The following is a 23,205-nucleotide window of genomic DNA, read 5'->3' on the forward strand; positions in this document are numbered from 1 at the left end:
CACCGCTTTGCAGAAATCATTCTGCACCTTCATGTATCTCTCTGCCAGGACGTGCTTCCTTGCCATTCAGCTTTCCTTTTCCTGCTTCTAATTTCATCCCACTCCTGCATTTTCTACCCAATATAATGCCTTAAGTTGTTCCTGTTCTTCCATAGCTTTGGTGCCTTTCAACTGAACTAACATCTAGCTTTTCAGCATCTCAATTGAAGCTGCACTTCTTTAACATACCTCTTTTCCCCTCATTATTACTGTCAACTCCTGACAGTTGTAAATCTGCCTCCCTTTTGAAGCTGCTGCAATCCATTGACATCCAGAGAGACCCTCTGGTATGAAATCGAAGCTTAAGCACTGAAGCTAAGCAGGTCAGCAAGTTTACTTGGGGCGATTGTATCAGAACTACACTGAATTCCCCTCTGCCTTCCCCACCTGAGGTTTCTCAGCACATGCAATATCCACACGCATCTGCCTTCTGTGCAATCATATCACATTTCTAGCACAATCATCTAATCCAGTGTGAATTACTACTACATCATATATTTCCTAACTTCTGCCTTCCTGAGTTTTCCATCTGTTTCTTGTCACCTGTGAGTATTTTGTGCCCAGTGTTCAAAGAAATAAGACAACAGCAATTGAACACCTAAAAACCAGGAGTTATGCCTTGCTGCGCTTTCCCTGCTCGATGGACCCTCTGTACTGTACCCTCTTCAAGAAGAAAACCTCAAGATAAAGTCTGAGGTGGTGAAGGTGAAGCTTTCTAGCCGTGGTCCACTGACGGCTAACTCCAGATGGACACCTTGAGTCCTACAGTTGTGAAATACTGGTCTGGCCACATCTTCCCTATTGCCAGCTAGGCAAACCTACAAAGAAAGCTAAAGTGGTTATAGGACTGGACCCTGAAAGGACACAGACTTCAACAGGGGAAAATAAAGTAAATTAAAAAAGAATGAAGTGAACATTTAAACTCTGAAGAGATTAAACTAGAAGGATGCCTTTCAGGCAGCAGCAGATCCTTCACAAGGTCAGAGGATAACAAAATAAACAGCCTAAAATGACACATACTTTCTGGGAAAAAAGCAGCTAACAGCACCACTGAGGTTCTATTTGTTTTCAGGGGGAAGAAGCTGAAAACAAGATAACCTCCATACAACCCCATCTTCTTTCAAAAGCCAAAGGAAGAATATAATTAGAGTAAGACACAAGGGAACACTTGGGAGACCATGGGAACAATGTGGGTATCCAAACACAGGTGCCTAGTGGCACTGTAGGACTTCCCACCTGAATCATGGATGCTGCTCCAGAAGGAAGTCTCCAGGTCCCACACGGTGACTACCAGCCCTGTGAATGTACTTTTTATACCCCAGATGGCTAAAATGGCATTAGACACCTATTTGTAGGCATTTGACCATTCCCCTATATGCCCCCTTCCTTGCAAATCTGTACTGCAAAGGTCACAGTTCAGAAACTAACCGAAGCTACTTAAGGCTTAGAGCAGTTGCTTTCCTTTTCTCACAACAGTCGAAATATTTTTGTTTAAATATTAGGCAAATCACACAAGTTCATGAGAAAGATTACATACTACTTTGTATGTTAGAAATGTTGCCAATTATACCTAGGGTAAGGAAGCTAATAATGAACTAGTAAATGAAGCATTCATGTTCCATTTATAAAAGTTTTAAATAACTAAAAAACATTATTTACCTCCTTTCTTCTCATCCCCCCTTTTGTTCTTGTTTCTTTTTTGTGTGTGTGTATGAACAAGACAAAAAGAAGTGGGAAGATTTTTACTGTGAAAACTAACACCCTTGATTATTTGAAATTTCTTATCTAAAAATAGCAGTTACTCTGGGGTGGTGGTGGGAGGTTTGATTTGTGCAGGGAATTTAGTATTTCCTAACTGGATGTCCTTAACTAATACTTAACAGTAGGCACTCTGTTGGGAGGATATGGGAAGGATATTTTTATCCAAAACCAACTATTTTGAATATTCTTACTAGGGCTTTTTTTTCTTAAACAGAAACCACATACAGTGCTTAATGTGAGAACTGAATTTCATTTTTCTGCAGAACACCTGCATATAAGGAACAGTGGAAAACAACTGGCTTCTAATTTTAAAAAAATACACTCCTAAAATGGTTGTCACCCATTAAACACATTGAATATATTAAATTACTTTTTTAATTAGGAAGGTAACATTTTATATTTTAATATATCCACTTATGCCTAAAAATTTCCTTCCTTCCATCTCATCAAATAATACAAATCAGCCTTCTCTTTCATAAGACAGAATGTTCAAACAGAAGCTGCAATCACCTGAAATCAATGGGCAAAAAAATGCTACCAACAGAAACAAAAATAATACACCAAACATTTTAACTGGAATAAAATTACCAAAGATCCAGTCAAAAAAAACCACAATAAAATGCATATATTATAACACAAGCTTGAAGTTTAGAGATCCAAGGCTGTTTTGGAAGCATAGATGTACTGAATAGAACTAATTCTCAAACAGAAAGGTGAAATTTGTATTCCTTAATTAACTGCATTCTTTCATTGCTTAAGCAAAATGAACTACAATTGTTTCTTGACTGGCAATTTGTTCATGTATTAATACATCAGCATTTCAGGAAAGCTGCTGGGGCTGTGAGGCTCTCGTGTCCTGTGATGGCACTGTCTGGGTTGCACTCTTAACAACTAAAGCAAGCCAGAGAATTACTGAAGGACCAATGACCAAAATTACCCTTCCTTCACCAAATCCACAATCAAAAGCACAAGGGAAGAAATAAGCCGATCTTTTAGATTACTACTGTCTTACCCAATGATCACCACAGAAACACTCCCCAGGCATACAGAAAAAGCAGCAGGAGAAGCACCTCCCCTCTTCCTGAGCTTGCAACTAACTCTTCTCGCACTGTAGTCTCAAAAATGACCCAATTCCAGAGCCCTTTAAAAACAATGCATTCCGATCCTCCACTGAGACTGGGCAAGAGACTATTAATAGAAGAGTAAGAGCATACGCTAAGATACTTTCCCATCAGAAACTAACAGCTGCACAGGAGAGCAAGTATGTCTCAAAACTTCAACAGTTTCTTGTATCCAAGATTCTTCCCCTGTTTAAAACCCACACGCCCAGGAGGGCATGCACCATGTCAACTGGAGTTCAAAACTAAACACAGTTTTTTTGTCTCAGGACTCAGCTAACATAACTAACCAATGTACAAAGCTCCTTTGTAATTTTCCTTGTAATTTTCCAGATAAAATGTCATGAGCTCTCCCTGAGCTAGTGATATGAAGCATACCTCATAGGAAGAGAAAGCAGTCATCTTCTAGAGGATTGTTAAAATAGCCAGTATAATCTTGATCCAGTCAAGAAAGTTCAGTTCTACTCCTTCTTTAAGTGAACTCTCCTCCACTGCACAGAATAATTTTCTAGCTAAAGCACCAACAAGACGGTCAAGCAGAATTAGGAATGTGAAGCCAAGAACTTGCAGCTTTAAACAGCCTCATATTTAAGATAGCTACCTAGCCCATTGAACAGTTAATTCCTCTAGTCAGCAACCCTGAGGACTCAGTATCAACTTAACTTGCACTTTCTTTACAATTAACAGAAAATATTTTCTGATCTTCTCAGCCAGTGTATGCTGTCCTTGCATGTATTTTAAGATCCAGATAAAAATATCTGAACATTTTGAAAGAAGGGGCATAAAATTATATTCAGTACTCTGCATAACCCACTAAATAAATATTTGCTAAGAAGGGAGATGGGAGAGAAACACATCGACCTGCTGACAAGAAGATGTATTGCCATGCAATTGTGCCAGTTGGGATCCTTTATTCACACAACAGTTAAACATTCATTAGTCAGTCCTGACTGTCTAATGGCTATTTACAATCCTCTAGAAGATGACAATGATGAGAGTGGTGTGATCCTATGATGTGGCTGTATGTTCTTAAGACTTTCACATGTTGCTATGAGCCATCTGTGGCCAGTTATAGCACTGTATCTTCATCAAAAAAAGGCTATTTTTCGTTTCAGTGTAATTATTTATATGCCCTTGACTCTGGAAAGAATGTTCATTGTTGAGCCTCGAGAAACACAAACCAGAGCTGAGCTGTCTTCCACTTCATTAATGGATATTTGGGTACTGAAGAACTAAGGATGGTCAGCCTGATCTCATGCCCTTTCAAAATACACAGTTAAAGGACACTCAGCTTCCTCCCTGGTTTTTAAGGTTTGGGTATGCCAAACCAACAAAAGATTGCCTCCCTATGACAACCAACTCTGCCCTCTTTGGAACCTGCAATTTCCATTTATATTGCAGTTGCACTTACCAGATTAGTGTTGATTAGCTTGCTGACACTTATAGCTGCAATACATTGGACCTTATGACTACTGTGTGATCAAAAAAGTGCATTATCACAGAATCACAGGTTGGAAGGGACCTCAGGGATCATCTAGTCCAACCTTTCTGGGAAGAGCAGAGTCTAAACAAGATGGCCCAGCACCCTGTCCAGACGACTCTTAAAGGTGTCCAATGTGGCCGAGTCAACCACTTCCCTGGGGAGATTATTCCAATGGTGACTGTCCTCAGTGTGAAAAATTTCCCCCCAGTGTCCAATCGGAATCTCCCCAAGAGCAACTTGTGTCCATTCCCCCTTGTCCTCTCCATGTGACTCCGTGTAAAAAGGGAGTCTCCATCTTCTTTGTAACTACCCCTTAAGTACTGGTACATGGTGATGAGATTCCCTCTAAGCCTCCTTTTCTCAAGGCTGAACAAACCCACTTCTCCCAGCCTATCCTCATATGGCAGGCTTCCCAGTCCTTTGATCATCTTGGAGGCCCTTCTCCAGACCCCTTCCAGCCTGTCCACATCCTTTTTGTATAGGGGAGACCAGAACTGTACACAGTACTCCAGGTGTGGCCTGACGAGCGCTGAGTAGAGTGGGATGATGACTTCTTTCTCTCTGCTGGCGATGCCCTTTTTGAAGCAACCCAGCATCCTGTTGGCCTTCTTGGCCGCAGCAGCACACTGTTCGCTCACGTTGAGCTTTCTGCCCACCAGGACCCCCAGGTCCCTTTCCACAGAGCTGCTCTCCAGCCAGGTGGATCCCAGTCTGTGCTGCACTCCCGGATTATGTTTTCCCAGGTGCATGATCTTATACTTCTCCTCAGATGGACCTTAAGTCTTATCAATAGGTCTATTTTTCAGAAGCTGTTTTTTCCAGCAGTTGGTTATCATATAAATTTACAGGTTAAACATTAGTGTGCCTAGAAAAAACTCCACTTATCCCTACAGGGTTATCATCAGAAGGCCTCTAATGAGGACTTAAAAAAAAAAAAAGCAGCAAACATCTCTACCCACATTTCAAGACAGAAGAACTCAGAAGCACAAAGTATCTTGGTTCAAGAAAACTCAGCAGGCAGAACTAACAACAGACTCCAGAAATCACAAGTTCCTGTCTTTGATACCTTCAAGCACTGCTCTTCCCTGCTGGACGTATTACTGGAAAAATAATGGTCACAGTTTGAAGTTCTCGCATTTGCAGATCTTAATGGTACAAAGGCAAAATATTTCAGATCCTACCAAGGTTCTGGACATGTACAGCTTTTTAGTATTATTTAAATTATTGTCATTTGGTAAATGCAGCATTTGAAATATGACAAAGTTTCTCTACTATGTTCCAGCTCACTCTCCCTTTCTGGTCTCATTAAACCATTAACAAGCAACAAGCTGCTTTTTGGTGCCTTCTGTTGCCATACACACTCATTAGAGAGAACTGCTTACTGAAAGGCTGTTTACTCAGTTATGTAGCTCAGAGCATACATCTGACAGATACATGTCCATGTTCTTAGTCACAATTCCCTACTCAAGTCCGTGACCATCGCATCTCAGTACGTGCTAGCGCACATTCTATCCCACTCTGAGATGAGCCACATTTGTACCTTCTTACTTACAAATGTTCGAGTGTGCTTTATCGATCTACCACTTTCATTGTTCCTTACTGTTCCTGGGGAAAGTAGTCTCAGACTTCTACATGAGAGAAAGCCCCCCACCCCGATCCAAAAAGACAGAGACAGAAATCAGTCCCCTGTGATACCAGGATGTGTAACAGAAAAGATGCACAGCAGGTTATTTCCCAACGTTAAGCACTTATTACAGTATGCCCTTCTTGGTATTTCACTCTACCACAGCCAATCTGTAGATTATTTATCTCTTAAATTTCTTACACTTTCATCTCTTACAAAAAATTCTGCTTAGAATGTAATACAAAAATCCAGTTACAGTTACCAAAACTAAAAAAATCATCACCTGAAAAAAAAACCAACACAAAAAACCCAAAAAACACATTCCCAGAGATCAAGCTGCATATCAATATAATTTCAAGTTTATGTTGGCAATGACATCTTTTAGCATATCAATGATGGCTGTTAGAAAACTAAGAAAGGTTCAGCATGGGTGACTGTGAAAAAAACCAGCATGCAAAACCTCTGACAAAACTGTCTGCAGAACACTTCCAATAGACCCAAAGTAGAGATTTACATCACAGCTTGCTGCTGTAGTTTTGCAAATGCATGGTCAAGTGACAATATCACAATAGGCACACTACGATTTTCCTGTTAGGCTCAGTATTAAGACTTAGCTCATTTCTAAGCATTTGCTTTGAAGGAAAATGCATGCTTGAAAACATCACAGCTCTTTTATGAAAGATATTTCCATACTTACTGGTGCTACTATTTTGCCCGTCTGTCCAACTTGCATGTCATTAGGAACAAAGCCAGCATCAACAGCTGCACGGGAAGCTCCAACTAGTTGAAAGAAAATATTTCCAGTGTTTTCTTTTAAAATATTAGCGAGCCAAATTTCTATCACCATAAAAGCACATGTATTTTACTGAAGAGTCCCACACTCTAAGGGCATGTATTAAGAAACTTCCCTCTTAAAAGCTCTTATAGTAATCCCTCTCTGTACCACTGGCTGAAACTTCCAAATACTAAGTGCTAATGCACTTCATAAGCAACAGGAAATCCTTACTCCCAGCACCAAAGGGCCATACATTTAAAACCGAGGATTTCAGTCTGGCATATTTCCATTATTTTCTCTTGTTGCTTTGTCAAAAGAGGATTTTCCCATAAATGCCTTCCCAAAATGTTCCTCCGAGTTTTGAACAGAACACATGTGCCATCTTATATTGCTGTGGAGCATAAAAGTCAGACATAGTAAAGAAAAATATCAAAGTAAACTTGAAAATGCCACGTGGACATTTAGTTAGAGAAGCCACCAATTTAAAAACAAAGCCTTTCATGTAAAACTATAAATTTATTATTACATGTGAAATCTAAAACTAATGTAGTTAAAATGTTAATGCAAACAGTTCCTCCTCATCCCCCAACCTTCACTTAAAATATTTTGCTGAAACACTGAACGTGGCCAGTTTTCTCCTGGTAATACAAAAGCCCAGCAAAAAGACAGAGCCACTCAAACTACAGGAAATGGGAAAAGGATTCTGTAAAGGAGTAGTATAAGGGCATATGAAGAAAATATCAGCTCTTCAAAGTGAACTAAGACCATTTTTTAATTTATACAATTTCACTTTTCGTTTGTGAGCTTGTGTTCTGGACATTCGAGAAGGACAGGGAATATTACAGTTCAGTATTTTGCTTCATACATGGGCATTTAAATACACATTGACCACAAGGACAAGACAAAACTTTATCTAGGACTAAACTAACAGGATTTTAAGACTTTTTTTGATAGAGACATAAAAGACTTAAGATGAACATTGTTTTTAATGGAACCTTTTAAAATACAATAACCAGGGTTAAAAAAAAAAAGGAGGAAAACAAGTTTACCTGCAGCATGCAATTGATCTGCAAGATCATATAACAACTTAAAATTTTCACCACTCTTCAAGCCTCTCCCTTAAAAGTTAAGAACAAAAAGAGGTAAAGAAAGAACACAATATGCTTTAGGATTTTTTTATTGCCTTTTTATTGCCTTCTGTATGAGTATTTGTATTTGCAAAGGCACAAATATACGCTTGCATAGGGTCTTTTTGGATTTATTACTAAATAGTATTTAATATTTGGAGATTTAGCTTTCATCTTTGTAATTAATATTATTTCATATGTATAACCAACATCACTCAGTCTAGTTTACTTCCTGCACACAGCACCATCAAGATCATTCTCTGAAATCAGAGGAACAGGATTTTTTTACTAATTTGTGCTCCCTCTGCTGGCTTCAGGGACAAAACTCTGTAGTGGGATAACCAAGGAATCATTTTTTAGCCGCAGGCATACAGTAAAAATCATAGTTCATCATTTTATGCCTGAGGAGCAGAATACAAACAGTGTTTTTAAAAATCATTAAAGCCGTTATATAATAATGTTTGGACTGCCTGTAACGATTAGCAATAATGTTTAACATGACAGATTTGGATCTAAAACCACTTCATAGCGGTATAATTTTAAAGGGACTCACCAAATATGACAATGCTCTTAAAGAGCCTACTAGCATATGTTAAACTCATGTTTTGCTTCTTCATGAAACATACATTGGGTGCATTCCCACTGGCCCCTATGCCATATTTCAGAATTACATGATAATACATTTTTTCAAATATGTCACATTATAGTATTCTGCTACAGATATTATTTAATGAGGATGTACCACCTCTTAAATGCAACATAACACAGTTTTAATATTATCTACTTACCACCCGATACAACCACTTTTGCACTAGTAAGCTCTGGTCGATCAGTTTTTGTCAGCTTCTGCTCAATCCATTCAGACAGACCAACAGGCGGTGGGGGGGTTACTGCATTCATCAGATGAAGAAAAATATCCTCAAGAAAAAGGATGAAGCGAGTATTTTCAACCTTTTAAATTTCAGCTTAAACTTAATGTAAAAGTTCATTCTATAACCAATTCTTCCACAAGCTTTTAACTACTTTCAGTAATTGCTCTTTGGCTCAAAGTTACAAGTGTCTTTCATTAGTTGTGTTTAAGTAACCTACAGTACAAGCTGCACTAAAACGAAGGTTTGTTGTGTAAGTAATACACTGACATCAACCCAGCATAGTAAGTGTTGTTCTGATTAGGACAGGCATACAAGCCAATTAAGTAGTGCAATAACAGTGCAATATCCTAATCTTAAGTATCAAGTAGCATTTGTTTCCTAACATTCACAGACATTAGGAAATACAGGATGGTTCAGGGGCAGGTACTAGGCCACCCAGAACAACATGAGGCCTAGGACAAACACACACATGCAGCACGTTACTAATGATTGCCTCTGCTGGATTTACTGCACAGTTATAAAAAGGTCCACAGTGAAAAAAACAGCAGAGGTGATCAAACACCGAGCAGGTTGCCCAGAACAGTTGTGAAGTCTCCTTCTGTGGAGATACTCAAAGCCTGACTGGACACAGTCCTGGGCGGCCTGCTCAAGGGGGTCAGACTAGATGAGGTCCCTTCCAACCTCATCTATTTTGTGATTCTGTGACTGGAATTCTCTATTATCAAAGCTACACTGGCTTCATAAAAATAATGATTTAAACTGATTTAATTAAAACTGATCTAAAACAACTGGGTGTTCTCAAATCAGTTCAAACTGCTACTAATTTACCTAGACACTGTAATGACCTCTCAATTGAAATACCACTGTTTAAACCAAAACTGTGGATAGACAGCCACTTTTATTTTTGCTCAATCTTGCTTTGAAAACCAGTCTGGCTATTCAAACAGCTGTAACTTTAAATAAGGAGAAGTTTCAAGATTGCAGTGGCAGAGGTTTAAGCAGTGAGTGAAAGAGGCACAAATAATCTCAATTTCTGGTCAAAGTAGTAAGTGAGCAGATAATCCATATCTTCCCTTACCAGACATCACAAAAGCGCAAGTACCCGTATTAAAAGCATAAAGCTAAGATTATGACAGTTTGCTTTGACAAATACTTCCGTAAAACATCACCACTCAGCAAGCAAAACCAACTTCATTACATGAAACGGCAAAACACCAGATACTCACACTTTTCTAAACTGGCACTACCACCACTTGTCGGTGCAGCCTCAAAAGAAGTTCCCCGTACAGTAAATACTTTAATCGCTTCATCACATTGCACAGTGCAAAGAATATTTCCTGGAAGAAAGGGTCACACTATATTTTTGAAGATAATATCCAACGTCCTATGCTTTTTCAAGAATATAGGAAATGAATATCAGAAACACATTAGCAGTTCTACTAGAAAAGGAAATATTCAGAAAGTTACTTCCCAGAACTCCAGTTTTACATGACCAAAACTTGAAAACTAGGCACTTAATAAACATACATTGCAAATATTTTAATTTACTTTTTAGTTCCATGTTTCTGAAGTATGATTACAAATCCTCTATTTTTAAATGATACAGAGCATTCAAATCATCTCTCATGAATGAGCTTTTAAATTTCGGAAGGGGAAAGAAAAAACCCCAACTTTTAAAGTGTCATTCTTAAACATAAAGATTGTCTATAACTTGAAGTAGTCTTTTATCCTGTTGCATGAATTCATCCAGAACAGAGGACAATGACACCTGCCCAGAGTATCTGTGGGATCGCGTTTCTCTCAAGAATGTACAATATAAGGTATTTACTCCACACTGGAGGCTGCAGAGAACACTAAAAGAGAAAAATGCTGCAACACCATCTATTCATAAACAAAGTCATCTTGAAACTGTGAATTACTGGGAAGCAACTTAAAAAGTTAAAGTGCAACACAAAAGCACATTCTGGTAATGTAACTCAAACGTAATACCACATTGGTACCTGTGGTACAATCTTGTACAGTAAAATTAAAAAACACAAGCTAATGAGCTCATATCTAAATTAAAACACAGTGTCAGACAAGCATTAGAGAAACAAGACTGAAAAAAAGAATTGCAAATTAAGTCAATTAAATATTTTAAATAATTAGGTCAGTGTCTTCATAATTAGGAAAAATAACCTTGTGGTATCTTAAATCAGAACTAATGCTAGTCATATTAAATAAAGCTGGACAATTAACGTAATGTCTTACATTTTACAAAATCTGATCAGAAGTACATTAACAGAGTAACGCAGTACCTATAAAAATTACCAAATTCTATTAAAGTGATAGACATGGTTTCTAACTGATTGTACCAAAGTTGTTGGAATTACTTCCTTTCTCACACATGGAGCATTGTGTCCATCCCCAGGTTTCATTTTTATGAACCACAGCAATTCAGATTGTAAAGTGAAAATTCCTGTCATATTCCAAGGTACTAACAGGATTACGTAGAAAAGTTATCAGTGTTGGGTCCTTTATTATGCTTATACCACACCCCTTTTGTGATTACCCACCTGCGTAGATAGTTCTCACAAAAGTGTCTGGTGACTGAATTTCAATAATGTCAGAAACAGGGGCAACATCAAGTTTGCCAGCCACTCTGGGAATAAGATTCTAGAAGTTAAAGATGAAAAGTTAGCAAAGTAAATAAGTAAAACGCACATGGTCAGTAAAGGACGCCTCCTGTCCCGATTTTAACTTCACATAATGCTGTCTGTAAGTAAAAAGGAACATACAAATGCAAGATTTTTGTAGGACTACTCATGTAGCTTTAGCAGCCAAATAAAATCCCATTACTGTAATAACATTAGACATTTTATGAGACTTACCGTAAGTAAACCCTTAATTCAATATCTTAAATTAGGAGGCTTATTTTCTTCGATAGTTTAAAACTGAATATAGATGCAATTTATTCAGAAAATTGACAATTATGGATTGCTGAGCTCTTGGCACTTCAAGGGCAAAAAAGCATTTTTGGAAGCTAGTTACCAGAGTCAATTGGGAAAAAAAAAAACCGGCACACCCCCCACAAAAGCCAAAAAATTATTATTTTAAAAATTAGTATTAAAATACATATTCTCCTGCTCTGAAATTGACTCTAAAGTATTCCTTAGCACCTTTAGGAATGGAAAGGAGGATAAAAAGAGCAACACAAATCATGAAGAAATTAACGATAGCAAGGGCTTTGCTTGCTTTTTGTCCCCCTCCTAATATGGTACAACACAAAGCAGCCAGTTCTGAAATCTTTACTCACATTAAGCACTCAAAAGTGGAGGCATAAGCTTTAAAACAAAAGCTATTAACCTTTACTGAGGCATTGCAGATGAAAAGAAAAAAATAAAAAACATAAGACAAGGTATTCAAAGATTTCTCTTAGCAAAATTACAAGTATATGGATTCGTATTGATTGGAAGTGAAAGTAGTCAGATGGAAAGCTGATGTCATTATTCACCGCACATTGGCAAGATTTCTGAAGTACCCTTTTTCTCTAATTTAGCTGCACCACAGCATTGACCAGATTGTTAGTACTGAGGCTCTCTGCATACTTAAAAAAACACTCCTTAAAAAACAAGTTTTGAAAAACTGTTTTCATTAAAAGCATCTTGGCTAGGACTTGGATCTGTGTTATTTATATATATTTACAGACATTTGAGTTTCCATGACTTACACCACAGATACAGTTCCACAGATGCAATTCCCCCCTCCAAAAAAATGTGCTTCTAATAGGTCTGCACACTTTCATTTCACCATGCAAATCATACATTTTTCATCTCAATTTACTGTACTTTTCCTTACAATTTTCTTAATGCTTTCAGATCAGTTAATCTATTTTGTGTTATTATACATTTTGCCTTCTGTACATAGAACCAGCTGGCTACCACTAAATATTTCTTCTACACTGCTCCTTTGCCCAAGCCAGCCCACAATAAAACTCAGCCATGAATCAGTGTTTGTAACTAATGACCTCTTAAGCAAAGTACTTTAACATTTTTTGAAAACTCAAAACTGTCCGTGGCTGACCTCTCTCAGGCATTTGATTCACACCCTCACCTACAACAATGTCTGTCTCTTTCCTGCAAGAAATTTTTGATGTACTTACCTTCCCAAAGGCAGATGCTCCAGCACAAATGTGGGTGTAATTAAATTTTTTATGAGTTTCCAAAATCAAGGGAGTCAGCTCCTCTGAGGATAAAAATATATTACTCAAAATTTACAACTACCTCATTTTCAATCACAAATATAAATACCATTTCTTTTGTGAATAGGTAAGAACAACCCTCACCTGCTAGAAATCCCTTGTATACATCGTGCTGAGCCACTAGAACTTTTGCAACACCCTGCACTTTGCTGAGTTCTTGCGCTACCTATGATTACAAATGAATTATTATTAGTTTGTATAACAGGGATCACAAACAAGAGAGTCACTGCTGCAAGGAGCTCACAGCCTATAGATTAGTTAAAACTGGAACACAAAAGTATGTGAATTAAAAAATCTGGATGAACCTGATGGAACAAAATGCAGATCTTCTGACTCATGGCATAGTGCCTTATGGGATAATGAAAATTAATTCTGTGAATAAGAAAACTACAAAGCAAATCACACAGGAAAGTTTGCCTCCTGTATGCAGGATTACAGAACGATCTCATGATTTATTACAGCTGCCAATAACTATCACACTTGAGGATTATTGCTCAGTATTCATTAAGAAACCAATCCTATTTTCTTTTAAATTGGTCAATATCTACGGCACAAGCATACAATGCCAATACAAACGTACAGCGATATTATGATCTTTCTCCAAATTTTAAGAGCAATCTATTGTTTGCAGCTGACTTTCTGCCTACTGATGTGATGTATATTTTCAATTATATATTTATGCATTTTTTCCTTTAAATTTGCAGAAGTGAAGTTTAAATGATAAAAGGGTTGTTGCACATCAGACAGAAGAGGACCGACAGCAGTGTCTGGAGACCACATGCATCATCCCAGAACTTGCATAGTTTTACTGAATTTGCTGAGTATCAGTTTACCCTCAAAAATTAAGAAGAGGAAATAAACAAAAATTCCCTAATAGCTGCTACAGAATATCTGTTTGAGTAACTGGCTCTTTTGTCCTAGCAATGCAGATTATTACAAAGAAACTTTAAAAAGCCCCAAACCGCCATTTTTTGTAAAGTACTTTTTCTCAGCATGACATACATTGTCAAATAGACACCATACACTCAGTATGAAAAAACAAACAAAACATTCACAATCATTTTTCTACTGTGCAAGTGCCAAAGAATAAGGAAACTCAAAGGCAGACATATCAGGCAAAATTAATTTTTTTTTTCCATTTTCTTGATCTAGATAAATATTTGCTGCCAGGTCTCCACCTCGAACACCAGGGTGTCAGTTTAGAATAGCCACTGAGGTTTCTCCACCTATTTGTGGAGAATCTCGTGCCTCCTGCATGAGATACTACATATTGCTTCCAGAATAACAATTCATAAACAACAGCCTAGTATGAAAAATATTGGGCATAATTATTTGTACTTTTACTGTTCACACAAAGGTACATCATGCTGGAATAAAAGTGTCGCTAATGTATTAACTATATTGTCTCTAGATTTTGCACATAAAAATTAGACTAAATACAACAGCTAACATACTAGAAACTTTTTCAGATGTGAGCTATATGATAAATTCAAGAAGCACTAATTTCAGAATTTTAGGTTGCAAACACACTCTGTACTTGACTAGTAAAAGCAAGATGCTTAGAAGCCCTAGTTGTCACCATGCTGTTTCACTTCTGCTGGTTTCCATTCGAACAAGTGCAAGCTTCTTTCCACTGCGATTTTTGTCTTTCAAACTTTACAAGGAAATATTGGTTTAAAAGTTAATTGTGTTAATTGTCCTTTAGTCCTATAAAAAACTGCTTGCTTAAGCTTATAACAACTGATATTGATATTTTCCCATGTAAAATGAAATCTACACCCATATTTTCACTTCAGAAGAGCAGCAGTTCAAGTGCAGGACATTTCTGGCAGATTAACAATTCCTGGCACCATTCCTCTTCACTACAGATTATTTTTCAGGCTGACCAAGATGCTAGCCAGTATTGTTTCACCGCATTCATTATATCATTCATATGAAAACAGCATTTCCTACCTTGTCACAGCTGGTACCAGCTACTAAACAAGAAACTTCACCTCCAAGACGCTTTGCCGCGGTAATAGTATTTAGTGTAATGGGTGTAAGAGTCTCATTGTTGTGTTCTGCTATGACTAATGTACTCTGAAACCTCTGGAGCAGCGATGCCTTTAAAGAAAGAGAGAGAGAGGAGTTTGATACTTAGCATTTAAGTAAAAAACTGTTCCTAGGAGCATCCAATGCTTTTCAGAAAGTTATCCTGTCAAAAAAAAAAAAAAAAGGCTAAATCTGGATAATTTTTCTTAAGTAGGCAGAATACATAGGGTGTTAAAAAAAAGGCATAAACTTGCTTGATTTCAGCATATCTGTAACATGCTGTGTTAAACTAAAACCTACACAGGAAGATACCGAACAATATTAAGAAAAACATTTTAATACATTACATTCAAGCTCAGCTGATCAACTTAACTAAGTACCTTAAAGAGCGAAGACTAAGACACGAGAAAATCAAGGGTAGCAAATAAGTATTTGGTTGTCAGTTTTTGGGGTTGTTGGTTTGGGTTTTTTTTTTTAATATAAGTTTTAGCCAAAAATCTAGCTACAGTTCACACTTTTTAAATTAGTTATGTATAAAGGCAAAGTTGCACGCAGTGGCAGGATGACAACTAAGCAGCAAAGGCTCACAGCTTGAAAACACACTAATAGAACTGTTGATAAGCATCAGGTTCATTTTTTTCTATTTTCCTTTAAAGCATTTGACACTTGACCACTTAGTCTACCACCACAATTGAATGGTCCTTGAATAATAATTTTTACCAATTCACCATCCACACATAGACTTCAGCTTCTAAAGCAAAAATGAAAGGGGGGACACAAAGAATTGCCATGAAACCAAACCAAAATATTCCAAGCTCTGAGACTTTCCTCTCTGATTTTTAGGTGAACCTGGAAAAAGCATTATTCCTCCAACACTAATACTAGGGTAGGGAAGGGGTTTAGGGTAGGAATGGGAATATTATCCTTCCAGTCTTTTTTTATCCTACATAAAGCCTAAACTGAGACTCGAGTTATGATCAATGTAATATGGAAAACATGGAAAATGAAATATATTCATTCATATCACCAAGGCACAAATACTAACACAATGCTAAAAACTGCACAGACAAATACTATTTTTTAAAACCTATATTCTGACACCATCTCCCCTCACACCAAATATGCACTTACCCATCACTTAAACTAGAAAGAAAAAGCTTCAGAAAATCTAAGAGGTTAACATTTGTACGTGGGCTTTAACCACACAGAACCTACCAACATACTAAACTTCACACAGAGAAAGCAAATCCCAAGGACTTCCCTGAAGCTAATCGCAGTGTAAAAATATAAATACAAAGATAAGTGTTTGCAGAATCAGGATCCTAATTTATAATTTTGATTAACACACTAAGGATTCTTATAAAAGTGCTCTGCATTTCATCTTTTCTGCTTCAGGTTACTTGTTATGATTAAAGATTCTAAGATTGTTTGAAGCCAATTGCCAGTAACAAAATATTTATTGCCAATATAGATCATACACCATATTTTTGATTATGTTTCATACATCATTTGCAATAAAAGTTATGAGATTTTAGTCACCGTTTGAAGAATAAATCCATGCCTAAGTGGCAAAAAGCCCACTTTTCCAATGATTTATAGTCATGTTGCAGGGTAAAGTGGACCATGCTCCTGAAAGATCCTGAAGTTTTCAATTTTCCAAAGGGAGCCACATGCATTTTAAACATGCACTTAATTCTGACTACATTATGATCTTTTCCCTAAGTAAGTACTGCGCCTCCAAAGGAGCTCTGTATCATTCTGTCAAATTATTCTAGAACAAGCTGAGAAATAATATTTTTTATTTTTTTTTTAGCTAAAAAGAATAAGAGCAATCAACGTTGCTTGAGCAGACGGGATATTACAGCATTAACTAGCTATTATTTCTAAACTGATAATCCCACATTTTTTATTTGTGGGAACTGCACACCAACAAGTCACTTTACGCCTACATGCATGACATTTCTTAACACAAAGACAAGACCAGATTTAAAATAAATTAAAAATCGCATTCTAGATCTTGGGTGAAAATCCTGGATGACAAATAAGATTCCTATGTGAGTCTGAATTTTAACACAGTAACACATATAATTTTTTTTTAGCAAACAAAACCAAAACAAACTGACTTTTTTTTTTGTTATGACAAAGATTCTGCAGTGAAACCAAAGTGTAGTTTAGCCAGTCACATATGACCCTGAAAAATCAGAATCTGCAATGAGTCAATGAAGAGGACAAGCAGTTATTTTGATGAAGTAACTTGTCCAGCTGCATGTGTGCGAGAACAGCCCAGTATTTCACCAACATAGTTACTCCACCTGTACTTGGGCAGGATGTCTAGTTTCAAGCCTAGATAAAATAGGAAGGTTGAGTATAAACCTAACCAGCTGACAGCAAGGATAAAAAGCACATGACACACAGAATAATCAAACTATTGAAATCAATGCCTTGAGAAGGGACAGCACTCAGTGCTTGTGTCACAGAAGGTTCCTGGTGAAAACCAAGCTCTGGAAAATCAGGCTATCCAAAGAAATCAATTACAGTTAAACATCCTACAAACTTGGGCAACTGAGTGGCTTCACAGGCATGCCAGGAGTTTATGACCACATCTGCCAGCAACTAGTAAAACTGGAAATGTATTTCACCTAGGTTTAGATAGAAATCAAAGCTGGGCACCTATGTTCCCTCTATAGCAGAAGCATCTACATTTCCTCTCTGGTGTAAACTCCAGACAGTGTTTCAGTTTGTACTAAAACAAACATTTATGAAAGAAAATGATCTGGAGTTTCCAACTTCCCACCCCCTGCCATTCACTATAGAGCAAACCTGGCCTCTGACTTCCAGATATCTAGAAGTTGGTAAGCTTAACATAGATGCGCAGTACACATCAATTAAGCCACTTGCAAAGTACCAAAGGATTCTCTGAATCTATCATCTCAAGTTTTCCCAAAGCATCTTTTTGTTCCCCACTTGAGAAACCCAGCAACATTTTCCAAGCAGAATGTGAAAACCTAAGAATAATATCTGAATTTCTAGACTTCAGACAAAATAACTGAGACTGCTCACTGCTACTGTCCCAGCCAAATGTTAGAAACCTGGACTTGCCCAGAACATGTACACAGATAAACCCACACTTAAGGCCAACACCCCATACAGCTAAAGTACTCATTCATTTCGCACAGGTGATCTGCTCTTCACAGCAACACCAAAGCAAACTGAACATATATTGATCTTTCAGCACACAGACAGGTCACCTGAACAGCACACAAGCAGGCCCAGCAGTTCTTAAACATGGATTTGTTGCTTATATGCTACCAAACACATACATTAACAGCTGTAAAACCGCAGACAAAAGCATGGTAAATCTTTGCTTGCTGTTTGGTGAGACTGGTGAGCGTACAGGTATCAATAGCTTCAACAGTCAACAGCTAACTGCCTGCAGCCTGCTCCAAGGACGCTGTTGTAATGCAGGAGTTATGAAACTGGCTCTGGAAGTAACACACGTGGCAGGCACAGTAACAGATGATGGGACAGCCAAAATGTCTTTCCAGAAATGCAAAAGCTCCAGCAGATGTATTCCACATAGCCCCACACTCCAAATATGCATGCATGTAAAACAGGCTGTTAGAAACTTCACCCAGGAAACTGAAGTTTGCCTCCCAACCTCTTCAGAGGAACCACTGGAAGTTTTGGAAACTAAACCAAAATGGAAATCCACAAGGAAAAAGCACCTAACAACTGGATCTGCAAAGGTATCTCTAGAGCTGATTTTCCTAGCTGTGAAAGCAAACCAGCCAGAAATTAAAATTTTAAAACTGCTTGGTAGGAATTATGTATCTTGTACAGACCCATTACCACTGGGCAAAATTCCCAAGAACTGACTCAAGGAACTAGGAATTGGGGTATTACTAAAGATAATGGCTATGTTCCTATACAACAAAACAATGCCTAATTCTATTAATAGACAGTCTTGTAGCTGCAAAACAAAAAAAAAAAAAGAAAAAATATTTGGGAAGCTCAGGGAGAGGGGAGAGCTCTAGCAATAAAGCTTATGCTTCTTCTAGAACCACAGATCTGGCTACAGAAGAGGTCTGAGCAATAGCTATTTAACTCCAGGAAACGCTAACTAGAAAGACAATACTAAAGGCACCTGAACTGAAAAGGAGCTATAACTGCAGGAAAGAACAGCAAAAGAAATAAAACACTTGTAAAAAGTTTTCATTTAGGAATCAAAATAAAGACTTCAAATTAAAAGGGAATAGAAGCAGCAATAGAAAGATGTAATACAGAAGAAACTTTTCCAGATATATCCCATGCAAACCATTAATAAAAATCAAAGCAAAGCTGTTTTGAAATGCAGACAACACTACTAAAAGTGAACTCAAGATAAATGAATATATTTAAAAAGTTAAATGCCTGATATTATCAATGACATTTGACGGATATATACAAAGTATTCCCTAAGGCTACAAATGTAGCCCACTACTTTCTGAGTGAGGTGTGCTTCAAGCTATTAAACCTATTTATCTGAACTATCTCAGGGTGAAACACCATAAAGGAACCCACACAAGCATAATGAGATATATGACAAATAAAATCCACCATTTTCAGAAACTCCAGGAAATAGAAAGCTCTGAACAGATCAACAGGAACTCAAAGACTCAACAGCTGTGAAAACTGGGTGCTGCAAAACACTGTAAAGACAAAACAAGAGTACCACTCAATATCACTAAAATTAAGCAACTGACATTTCACTTTATTCAAAAGCTATTATATACTACACTACCAACTGAGAAAGAAAACCTGACCACTTTCACCTGAAGATCCCCAACAGGTTCACAAGAACATGCCTATTACTTTGTGCACGCCAACTCTAAAGCGTCTCTTGCCTCCAAAAACACATATTGCAGAAGCAAATGCAACTTTTATTCTATCTGGAGCTTTAAAACAACAGCTGAGCCCTGAAATATTACACAAAGCAAACAGAGAGACACAACGTCCTCCATTCTTTCACTCTATCACTGGGGGTTTTTTGAGGGAGTGTGGAAGTAGAAGTGAGGGAGACCAAGAGCTTCGTTTATGACTTGAAATAGTCAAGACTAGCACTGCTTACCCTTCATGAATCTCCTTAGGATAAATTCTAACTTCAACACAGGTTGAATGACAACTGGACACAAAATTAAAGGCATTGGTATTACATCCACCTACAGCTTACTTGGCCCCAGACCACTGTGTAAGCATAGCAAATAGGCAGACACTTGCTTAGCTGATAAAAACGATAAAGGAGAATGTTAAGGGAATGCATTATCTGTTGTTTTAGAAAGGTAGGGATGTGTGACCTCAAAATGCCCCTTAACTAAAAGTCTATAAGACAATCCTGATGATCACAATTTCCTACCATTACAGGTTTGGAAGGGACCTCAAGAGCTCATACAAAGCTATCCTCCATCAGATGCTAAGCAAGCATGTCTATGTTATCTCCAACATATCTGTCTAGTTTCTTGTTAGCGTGTTTCAATAATGAAGACTCCTAGGCAACCTATTCCAAAAACTTACTATCCTTTCAACTAGAAAGCATTTCTTAGTGCCTGTCTTAGCTCTTTGTGGTTATCATAAAGAGCCTTCTTGCAATTTAAGCCAACTGTTACTCTTTTATCACCCACAGACCAGTGAAATGGCTTATTCCCACCTCTGCACCAGTTTTTTTGTGTACTTGCAGTTTCACACTCCTCCTCAATCCTCCCATCTTCAAGTTATGCAACTCCAACCTCTCCTTGTTGCTCGTACTTTACAGGTGTCTCGCATCCCATTTTTCCCTAGACGCTATTCACTCCTGAACTGCATGAGCATTAGCAGTGCTGAACTGGAGCTTGCTTTGCTTCTCTTGCAGACTACATTGTTACCCGCACACTGAAGATGCACACAGTGTTTTACTGGCTTTATTTTATAAGCGTATAAATTTCATAAATTTATGAGTTTCGATGCATATGGCTGGAAAACCTCATGTTCCCGGGACATGAAACTGAATTGTGCAGTGATCCCTAAAGTATTATTTACACAGCAGTACCAGGAGGTCCAGAGACCATCAGGACCTTTGCCCTCAGAAGCCTACAGCTAACAATAACTGAGATGTCCATGATTATAAGTTATACATTTTAGATTAACCAAATCATGTACGTCCTAATCTACCTTTGCTCTTCTTTTAAGCCCTTCCTAGTACCTGAAACTAATATACCCATAATTCCTATTTTAGAGCTGTACAGAACTGTAATACTTGTAAAAGCCTTGTAGAGGTCAAAAAGACATTTGTGATATCTAAAGCTCTTTTAGAGAGCTATTTACACACAGTCCTAGTAGAGGGAGTGTCTCCTAGTGCGCATTACAAGATCGAACAGACATTCAGGGACATTTCATGAATCATCTACTCCAACTAACCTTGAGTTCACCTAGTCGTTAAATTTGGTAACATAGCCACCACGACACATCAAGCAGCAAACAGCCTCCAAAAGTCCAGCACCCCTCCCAGCTGAGCGACATGAAGGTCAATATGGAAAAGAAACAAGTGTTTCCCATTAGCTTCGGTCCACAGATTGTGAGGGTTAACGCAATCACGCTTCTGCACAGCTGAGTTCATGTGACTGAGAAACACTGTATTAACCTCTCAAAACCCCAGAAAGCTTCTCGAGTTAGAAATGTCTTTCTAACGTTGTTAGAGTTCGCAATAACAAACTCCAAGAGTCTTTCGCAACTGTAAGGGAAGCACCGTTCCTCAGTTAGTCCTGTACGGGGGTGGATGAGAGCGAGCACTCTGAGAAACTTCAGACTTCCCTTATAGCTACGTTAGCCCCTCATACAGGACAACAATCCTCGACCCTCGCCTGCAGCGAGCACTGGAAAGAGCTTGTTAAACACCCGGCATCCGCTCAGAAACTTTTATTTTTAAGCAGCCACGGTGCGAAAGACAAGCGGAGTCCAGCGACGGGGCCGGGCCCCGGCGGCGCCTGTCGTTCGCCCCCGCGCACCCCCCCTCGCCCACCGCTGCCGGGCGGGCCGACGGCGGAGCTCGGCCCCGCTCCCCGTCTACCCCACACGGTCGGGGGGGGGGGGAGGGGGGGGGGAGAAGGATGTCCGGCACCGGAGCGGAGCTGAGCGGTGAGGCGGAAGAGGCCGGCCCGCGGCTGAAGGGGCGCGCGCGCTTCCCACCCTCCGCGCCCGCACTCACCGCCCGCCGCACGCGCCACGCTACCGCCGCCACCCGCAACATGGTTCCACCGCCCCGGCCTGACCCCGCCCCCACTCTCGCGAGAGCCGCGCAGCGCCCCACCCCGCCCCCTCATTGGATGGAGCGGTGGGCCAATGGGGCAGCGGGATGGTGGGAGCGCACGCCCGCCCCCCTCGCCCTGCCTAGCGGGTGCGTGTTGCGGGCAGCGGAGAGCCAGGGCTTACGGGCCGCTCTATGACCCACCCGCCCCGCTGCCCCCCCCAGCTGCGCGTGGCCCTCCACGCACACCCGGCCGCCCCCCAACCCGGCCCTGGCACCGGGCCCTCGCTGCGCGGGCGGCACCGGAGGGCAGAGCAAAACCGCTGCCGCCGTGAGGGTGCACGTAGGGCGCCGGCGGAGCAGCTCGAGGAGCACCGGGCCCTCCCGCAGGACGTGCGCCTGTCCGCCCGGACTGACCCGCCGGACCTCTCCGGCCTCCTTTTTCTTCTACCCCTGCGCTGCTTCTGCGAAGAGTTAAAGCCCTTTACAGAGAAGAAAACAACAGGAAGTGGAGTTACGCGTGCAAATGCCTACACTCCAGACCAAATCTTATCCCAAGCCAATAAAAATGTGCCTCGTGAAGAAAAAGAAGGGAAAAGTCTTCATTTGTGGCTGTGGAGCCAGCAGAAGCCTGGGAGGCCACGACCAGCACAGGCAGGCTGCCAGCCCGACCCTGGGGCATGCCCAGGCCTGGGGCTGCCAATGCACTGCCAGATCCCCCCAACATTAAAACACACAGTGAGAGCAAAGGAGATAACATGGGGACGGAGCCTGTGGTGCATGGGGGAGGCCAGATGTCACGGCGGTGCTTTCCAAATGTCACAACCCACCAGTTGTCCAAACAGTCTGACAGCTTCAAAGACCAGTCAGGTAACGCCAG

At 39.5% G+C, this 23,205-nt stretch overlaps 1 protein-coding gene across 1 annotated transcript in view; it reads right to left on the reverse strand.

The window, feature by feature from the left end:
- The window catches only part of ETFA (electron transfer flavoprotein subunit alpha), a 32,873-nt gene extending 10,512 nt beyond the window's left edge, over window positions 1-22,361 (reverse strand). The window contains exons 1-9 of the mRNA XM_064456753.1: window positions 22,287-22,361; window positions 14,993-15,142; window positions 13,124-13,205; window positions 12,941-13,023; window positions 11,355-11,454; window positions 10,026-10,136; window positions 8,716-8,817; window positions 7,850-7,918; window positions 6,723-6,805 (exon numbers count right to left, since the gene is read on the reverse strand). Coding sequence (XP_064312823.1) covers window positions 6,723-6,805; window positions 7,850-7,918; window positions 8,716-8,817; window positions 10,026-10,136; window positions 11,355-11,454; window positions 12,941-13,023; window positions 13,124-13,205; window positions 14,993-15,142; window positions 22,287-22,328 — 822 coding nt within the window. The 5' untranslated portion in view covers window positions 22,329-22,361. The remainder of the gene's footprint in view (window positions 1-6,722; window positions 6,806-7,849; window positions 7,919-8,715; window positions 8,818-10,025; window positions 10,137-11,354; window positions 11,455-12,940; window positions 13,024-13,123; window positions 13,206-14,992; window positions 15,143-22,286) is intronic.
- Between the last annotated feature and the right edge of the window lie 844 nt (window positions 22,362-23,205).

The sequence above is a fragment of the Phalacrocorax carbo genome, chromosome 7 (genome assembly GCF_963921805.1).
Source record: "Phalacrocorax carbo chromosome 7, bPhaCar2.1, whole genome shotgun sequence".
In the NCBI taxonomy this organism is placed as follows: domain Eukaryota; kingdom Metazoa; phylum Chordata; class Aves; order Suliformes; family Phalacrocoracidae; genus Phalacrocorax; species Phalacrocorax carbo.